The following is an 8,468-nucleotide window of genomic DNA, read 5'->3' as shown; positions in this document are numbered from 1 at the left end:
ATGGACGCCACATGTACATACAAGGGAGATTTCACATGATATTTTTTAACCATAGCCAGCAAAATGCAAAACATGCAATGGCTAAGATCTATCATTCTCCAGATGAGGCCTACCATATTAACAGTTTGGATCACTAAATTATGGGTTCCACTTGAAAACCCAAAGAAAGTAAGCATTCATCGGCATCCCAATAGAGAAAGTAAAACTACTCCGTCATCACAACCTCGTCCTAGCAGCTAAAGATACATAAGCAAGCAAGGAAACTCATGCCATCAAAAAATACAAGGCAACAGCTTAGTGTTTTAACTGCTTAAAACTCACTGCACTAGTTCATTGGACAACAACTTTTCCTTTTCTTTTCTTTTCTTTTGTTTTTTGTTTTTTGGTTTTTTTTTGGGCCTGAAAAAACAAAATCAGTCTAATCCATTGACGCTGCTACACGCATCCAGGAAGACTTTAACTTCACTTCCGCATGTATTTGGATTAAAATCCCCTTCAAAGTTGGATTTATCTAGAACATAATAAACATGCTGATGGTTCATTCAGAAAAAAATCCACAAATCTTCACCATATATGCATTACCCATGAAGAAATGACGCCGAGCAGGAAGAAACTGGCCCACATGACGAAAACCACTCGATCATCTCTTTAGGCAGGGACCCAACTAAGCTTTTCCCTTGTTTGGCTTGCTCATGTTGAATTTCACATCCCATGGTGTCTTTACTCTTCTTTTCCTTATCCTCTGGCTATATTTTTCTTCATTTATTTTCCTTTTCATGGATCAGATGAAAAACATACTCAAAACATGCTAGGTAGCCCAACCTTAAATGGCCCACCCATCTTAATCTTCAAATATTTTTACGAGGGAGGAGGGAGCCTTCTCTTGCCATTTCACCTGTGGAATGTACCATGCGATGCGAAGAACTGGAAATCCGGGTGATCAACCTTAAGTTGTCTTAGCCAATTGTCTGCAGCCTGCAAAAGGGAGTTTGCTGGTTGTCGCTCACATCCTCCATTTGGAGTCCACATTGATCCTTTGAATTTGTACGAGGCTAGGCCGAAAATGGGGAGAGAGATCTTTGGAGCATGGTCATTCCCATTGGAATAGGTGATGATGGGAGCTGGAGCACTGCTCGTACCTGCAAGGAGTTCAGCAACCACCAGGCTTTAATGGAATGATTATTACATGAAATATCTTACTCACAAAACTCTCCAACATATGCCAATGGAGCACATGTTTGAGATAGCTGGTCCATTCATCCTGTGGGCACCACAATTGCATGCACCACACCCCAAAAAATAAAACCATCCAGTCACCACATGAGAAAGATGTATCAAGATATTGAAATTATAAAAAAAAATGATTCATAGTCCACATTCATCATATGCATGTGGCCCACCTGATGATTGGATCATGGCACATGCATAGTTTTGCACACCTGATGAACAATCTATATCCACACTCATGAGGCATCAGATATATCGGGAAAGTGGGATTCAGGATCCTGATCTCACACGAAGCCATGTCAAGGGCATGGCAGTAGAGAGCATGGACTTCACACTTCAGATGAAATGATGTTGAATGTCATTAGTTTGACAGAGAGCCCATGGACAGACTCGGAAATAAATGCAAGATTGACAACAGAAACATTATAGTTACCTCTCGTAGGCATAGAAAGAGAATGGAAGGTCAAAAAGCAAGCATCAAGATCTCGTAGTGTGGGCCCCATTGGTATTCTGTATATTGGATACCTGCAAGAAATCCATTAGATTCATTAATCACGGATATCCACAGGCTGAAGAATCATTGATAGCGCAGGCCCACACATGGGCAGATCTTAGCATCCATTACCATGCCACAGAGATCCAACTGGCTGACAACAAGTCACAACTCCTTAGTGTCTTCAATTCAGGAAAGCGACTTGAAAGATCTGAAATCTGTAATGCAAGAATAAGTTTAGAACTAAAAAAGAAAAAGAAAAAGAGTTAATACAGTCAGTAAATTATAGCAGAGGAATTATTGGGTCCTGACACATCAAGAAATGAATAATATCCTCATGCACCCATTATACCAGTCTGTTGATCTGATAGAACCCATACTGGATGGGTTGTTCATCAAAGAATCAAGTTTGCAATTATATATAAATACATCAGACCAACAAGTTGGATGGGTATGGATTTCTTAACCAGAAAATTTCTGGCAATTCCCCCTTACAGTGGGGCCCATAAAGATCAACAGTTTCAATCACCAAGTCATGGGTCACAATTGTAACAGGAAAGCAGATGCATCAGGATCAATAATTCCTCCTACAGCCAAGGTTCTCCCTTTTCTTTTCTTTTCTTTTTTTCTTTTTTTACTTTTTCTGGAAAGACTTGCCTTGTCAGCTAGAGGCTCACGGCTGTAAGGCGGGTCCCGTTCAAGAAACTCAAAGAGCAGGTGACTTTGAGAATTTCCAGCGCAACCTTCGTCACTAGAAAAGCCTTCTTGGATAGCAACATGCTTCTCTCGCAAAGACAGTGTGTCCATTCTACAGGCAACCTCACTTGCAGGATGATAATGGTTCAACCACTCCCTTGTATATTTGAACCCTCCTTCAAGCTCAGAATCACTGCTTCCATCACTACTTGAATCCCTGTAATAGTCGCCATCGCTGTCCTCAGCAGGTTGCCTACCACACCAGAAACCGGCATAAACATGGTATGAAAGCCACAACTTTCAGATCTCAAAGAACATATTAGCATTCAGATTTTCTTTTTCTTTTTTTTCTTTTTTTGAGATGATTCAAAATAAAACTAGGGAAATGAATTCTCAATACAAAGGCTATAGTGCTGCCAAATCTTTAACATCTAACTAAAGTGGGTAAATGATCTTGAAACAAGATCAAGGATCTAAAAACAATAAGATAAAACAAGATAAAATACAACTACCAGGGTTCAGTATGCTGGTAGAATCCCAAGAATCAAAATTACATAAATTCCCTCCAAATAAAACCCTAAAACAATCAAAACTTGGAGTGCTGCAATAGGGAAGGATTGTTTGGTTGCACTTAATATAATGATATTTCATGATTAATCAGTCTTATTTGGTGCAAAATATAATGAAATTTCACTAAATTTGGTGCAACCAAACGCACCCAAAACAAAATGAAAATGACAACACTGATGGGTGTTCAAAATTGGGTCTTATTAAGTCTATTGCCATACATATCACACAAATGTAGGAGATCCTGACCATTGGATCCATCCATGGGCCCTTACTATGGATAGGCCACACCCCAAAAATCACCCCAGTTGGATGAACTTGGCTTTCTGATAGAGAATTCTTACCATTTAATATTTCCTAAACATCCATTTCTAATCATAAAAAGTTCAAGAAGTGGTGACAAGCATCATCACACTGGTTCCCTTTTTGGGGTATGACCCATAGATGGCAGGGTCGAACAGTGGACGGTATGGATCCTGCACGTGCGCCACATAAGTCCAAGATACTTCACATTTACAGTGATACAAAATGCTAATATACAATAAAGAATGCAGATATAGTATATGCTCTATGGCTGTCAATGGGCCAGGCCTAGGGTTGGCTCTAGCCGAGATTTTGAACTGTTCGAGCCCAGCCCACCAGGTCGGGCCTATTCAAACTTTCAGTTTTGCTTGGCCCGGGGATGAGCCCCATTCACAGCCCTAATAAACCACCCAGTTTCCCCAAGAAAACAATAGACTTAACTTCTAGCTTTTATATATGCGTGTGTGCGCGTGTGCTTGTAGAGGTGAAGATTGAAACCAGATTCCCCAAGTTAAGAGGTCCAACTCAAAAGTTCATGACCTAAAGAACAAAGCCCTAGAACTAGGCTATATTTGTTTTTCTAATAATAATAATAAAGAACTAAGCCAATAAAATTGTTTTGCAATTTATTGTTTAATCTGGATGAACCATCCTACAATTTTGTTTTCACTATTAGAATAATCATATCCTTCTATGGTTCAGTCCTGCCCTTAAATCTTGATGCCCTTGGGTTAGATAGCCATTAATTATGTGCCCGATACCATAAGCAAATTCTTGGGAAAAACTGAAACAGCAAATACAAAAAGGAAGGTTTAAAAACCTATACATGCCCACAAAAGCTCAAGAGAAAAGAGAAATACGAGTAACAAGTTTGAAGTTTTGACATGTTTTTGCTACTTGGTATCATATAAATAAAAAATCAAACGACAAAAACAATAGAGCCTCTGCAATTGCAATCATTGTTTTTTCTCTTTAATCATAAGATATCAACCAAGTTAGTCTCCCGCTCGTTTAGATGAGCTGGTGGAGACAGTGTAGTGTGTGTGAGTGATCTATGGTTCAATCCCTTGTAGTGTTACCTTTCAATAAAAAAAAAAGAAGAAGAAGGATATCAACGAAGTAGGGCTGAAAAGGTGAATGATGGATTCTCATGGATTCCATGAGCACAATCGTAACATGGAATCCATTTTTTGGGGGTCTCATTTGAATAGCAAGGAGAAATCTCACAGTTCTCACCTTGTATCTTGCGTGTGAGAATTTGACTATGGAAAAGGCTAACAATTGCTATTTCCAATCTCATTATTTCCTTTGTGAGCGTTTATCTTCTGTTACTCTTTTCTTCTAGACGAGAAATCAATTCAGGCATATCAAAGAAAAATTAACTTCAGGTGTGCCTGAACATCTATCCCTCAAAAAAAAAAAAAAAAAAAAAAAAAAACAGAGAGAGCATCTATCCCTCAAACAGTATATGCCTCTTCACATGGCCAGAAGCTTGGTGGTGTCAAAAGGGCTGCATCATTGGGATCTATCACCAAGAAGAAGGTTGGGGGTCACGGATAACATGTAAGAGTGGGCCAGCACAAAAGCTCAACGAAAAGGGGCACATCACAATGGGGCACCATCTACCATTCGACCTCCACATAACAAGTCCATTGGCAAAACAGTTCAAAGTACTCCTAGTTGCCCATTCCACAGCTTTCTAACACTGCAATTGAATGCATTATTTAACTAAAATTGCTATATTTAGTTCAATAAACTAAAAATGTATAAACACCTTTCCAACATCCATATCAGAACTAATCGCCTACTGTCATCTGCATTCTAAATTGCCATTCAGCCCCACATTTCCCACCAACATGCCACTTGCATAGGACATATGTACCATGCAAAAAGTGGGCCCCATCATGAACAATAGTCTTTAAATCAGGCAGATCGACTCATTAGGTGGGCCACCCTTGCATATGAGTCAGACTCCATTGATTAAAACAGTGTGGTGCACGTGATGAATGGACTGGCCTGATTTCTGTGCCAGGTGATCTTCTTGGTGGGACCTACCATTTGCATGGTATGGATGTCCTATGCAAGTAGCCTGTGAGAAGGAAAGATGGGGTTGCATGACAAATTAGCAACTTAGCATAGAGCTGATGTAGGTGATCAGTTCTCTATCCATAACAACAGTCTGCACACTAAATTGTAACTATATTACTTGCATGTTCGTTTTTTGGCACCTTGGATTGGAGGGGATTGGAGGGGATTAGAGGGGGTTTCAAATCCCCTTGGTTGTTTGGCAGCATAAAGCAACTGGGGATTGCCAATCCAGGGGGTTCCCAATCCCCTCTTTGAGGGGGTTTGTAATCCAAGGTGAGAGCTTGGATTACACCTAAAATCATTTCAATAGTTGCAGGTATAAATGTATGTCACTGTACACTATCATTCTACTGGGCACATGGCCCACTAATGATGATCAGCACTGTCCAAACATTGTTCATGTAGATCAGCACCGTCCAAATATTGTCCAGCACCTTCCCAACATTGTCCATATTAATCAACGGTTAAAAATCGTTGGTTAGTCACTCGGACATGATCTTGTGCTTGCGGTCCATCTGAGACTTGGAATTTCATCATTTTTAGGCAAAGCATATATTTTAGCGGGCTTATCACAACCATAGTGTCAAAAATTATATATCTCACTAATTGGGGATATTAAAGTTGATTTAGTAATTAAATTCAAACCCCCATAAATATACCATGTATAGGTATTTTTGAATTAAAGTTGATTCACACTCCAGGGTGCCAAACACACCGAGAGGATTGCCAATCCAGGGGGTTTCCAATCCTGAGGGTTGCGAATCCAGGGGGTTCCAAATCCACGCTCCCAAACAGGCCCGAATATAATTACAACAAGGGCTACTTCATCACTATTAGTTATGTCTACAAAAGAAAATAATCACCATTTGGTACTTCCAACAAGATAACTCTCAAATCACTAGAACTGGCAATAGGCCAAGCCAGAGGCCGATCCAAATCAGATTTAAAAACAAGCTAGGCCCATTAGGCCCAACAGCTGCAATTCAACAATCAGGCCTACTCAGGGATGTGGAGAACAATTCTCCATTAAAAAAAATAAAAAATCAAGCAAGGCAAAAGCAAGCACATGACAACATGGCATGTGTATGCAAAATCCAAGCTACTCATCAAGTGGGGCACACAATGAAAACGCCCCCCACCCAAGACTAAAACCGATCGACTCACTAGGTGGGCCACACGTGTGTACACACAATGCATACTCCTCTTTTATATTTTCTCAACCATCCATTTCGGTCATACACATGTGGCCCACCTGATGAGTGGATTTGCCTCATTTCTTGATCAGGTCATGTTTGATGCAACACTCACCTAAAGAAAGGCTCACAACTTGCACAAATGCACCACATTGTGTTTGCAACAAACCGCCTCAATCTCTCTTAGCCCAAAATCACCTAAGCACTTTCTGATGTCAAAAACATCCTTTCAAAAACTAATTACAAGATCAAAACCCAAACTTTCAAATTATTACAAAATCAGTGAAAATTAGTATTGAAAAACAGCATTCTAAAACACAACAATGTACAAACACTTGGCAAGCCAAATTCCACACTCACATTCAAGAAACAAAATCAAACCAAAAATCCAAAGTGCATACACCGAATTCAGTATGTATCAACTATCAGATAGTATCAATACCTGGACATGAGGCCACGCCCCGCCGATTCAGCGTAAATCTGTATGCTCGATAGATATGGCACGTAGTACTGGACCACGGAATCACAGCCGTTCAACACAAGCGGGACCCCCGCCCCGTACGCGCTCCACTCCTTGAACGACTCCCAAAGATCGCCCAATGTGAAGTAGGGCCGGAATTCGACGTCGCAAGTCCACCACCCTCGCATCCTCGTCTACCGAAACCCAAACCAGAATCATCACAAAAGCCACTGAAAACGAAGGAAATTACGGAAAGACCAGAGAATTACCTTAGAAAGATACTGCGCGGGGACGGACGGTGTCGTCGACTCCAAGAACCGGTCGAGGTTGCTGGAAGGAGCTCTCTCCGTCGATGGCTGCTCGTCGGATTCTGCTCGGCTTTCGAGGCTGGAATCGACCGGAATTACGTTCTTGCCGTTCGATCTATGCAGCTGATGGCTCTGATAATTCCACCGGGATTTCATTGGATTGTAAAAAGGATCTTCGTTGTGGCCGAATAGTAATCCTGCCCCTGCCATCTCTGTAAAACCCTAGTGGGAAATGACTCTGATCTTTGCAGAATTTACGATTTTGGGTGAGTTGCCTTGATAAGAAGGGAGAATGAAGAGATCCGACGGTTGGATTTCAGTGAATTCGAATCAGCTTCTTTTGCTTTCAAGAAACGGAAAAACAAAGGAACAAGAAGAAGGAAATAAGCAGCGCGTCTGTTAAATAGAGCGAAATAGGTTTGAGGGTAACCGTTGGATTTTCCACGTGGCGGGAGATCAACGGCGGAGATAATGAGAAGAGAGAAGGCTAAATAAATGCGAGCCAGAGGGGAAAATGATAGGATTAAGGATAAGTAATAATTAAATATTCACATAGAGCAGGTTTGCGTTTCGTTTGGCAACGATTGATGAGTCGCTGGTTCGCTGCAAAAAGTAAAAACACGATACGTGAATCCGAACCGTTAAAATAGTGGCCCATGCTAAATTTCTATGATTCAAAAATGAATATTATTAAATGATCTTTGAGTTGTTGCAGATTTTAATCTTAACCGTTCAGTTTATGTCAACAAATCAAAACATGAAATTACTTAAATATTGTTTTTTCCTCTTCGATGGGCCTTTTATATTATTTTCCCACTAAATGGACGGTCCAAAATCAGTAACCGTATAACCACATTACCCATGTAAAGAAAATGTACTGTAATTAGTTCACCGCGCGATGGTTTAAGGTCTGCTTTACTTTTATTTTGCGACTGCTGCTTTGCGATTGGTCGATTCCGGAGTATGCGGATTGAGGGCGAGTTTGGGAGGGGCGATTCACGTCGTAAGTGCGGATTGAAGAGGTGAATCGCGTCGTACGTGCCAATTATTCCCACGTGTTGAATGGCATGCCCATAATCAAGCGGGGGTCAATTTCAAAATTCCCTAAAGATTTATTCTGATCCACTTGTCAG

General features: G+C 40.7%; 1 protein-coding gene across 2 annotated transcripts; it reads right to left on the bottom strand.

The window, feature by feature from the left end:
• Positions 1–280: 280 nt before the first annotated feature.
• Positions 281–7,782, bottom strand: LOC131234509 (uncharacterized). Of its 2 annotated transcripts, XR_009165731.1 has the most exons (7): positions 7,297–7,782; positions 7,010–7,221; positions 2,378–2,669; positions 1,853–1,938; positions 1,661–1,752; positions 1,401–1,561; positions 1,008–1,139 (listed from the first exon to the last, which is right to left on the bottom strand). XR_009165731.1 is itself a non-coding variant. In XM_058231448.1 (6 exons), the coding sequence occupies exons 1-6, from the start codon at positions 7,543–7,545 to the stop codon at positions 892–894; spliced, it is 1,179 nt and encodes a 392-aa protein (XP_058087431.1). In that variant the 5' UTR covers positions 7,546–7,776; the 3' UTR covers positions 281–891. The 2 variants fall into 2 exon arrangements, 1 of the variants encoding a protein (XP_058087431.1); XM_058231448.1 differs by lacking the exon at positions 1,401–1,561 and having other exon boundaries at positions 281–1,139; positions 7,297–7,776.
• Between the last annotated feature and the right edge of the window lie 686 nt (positions 7,783–8,468).

The sequence above is a fragment of the Magnolia sinica genome, chromosome 19 (genome assembly GCF_029962835.1).
Source record: "Magnolia sinica isolate HGM2019 chromosome 19, MsV1, whole genome shotgun sequence".
NCBI lineage: Eukaryota > Viridiplantae > Streptophyta > Magnoliopsida > Magnoliales > Magnoliaceae > Magnolia > Magnolia sinica.
Note: the sequence above shows the minus strand (reverse complement) of the source record. Positions and strands in the feature narration are given on the sequence as shown.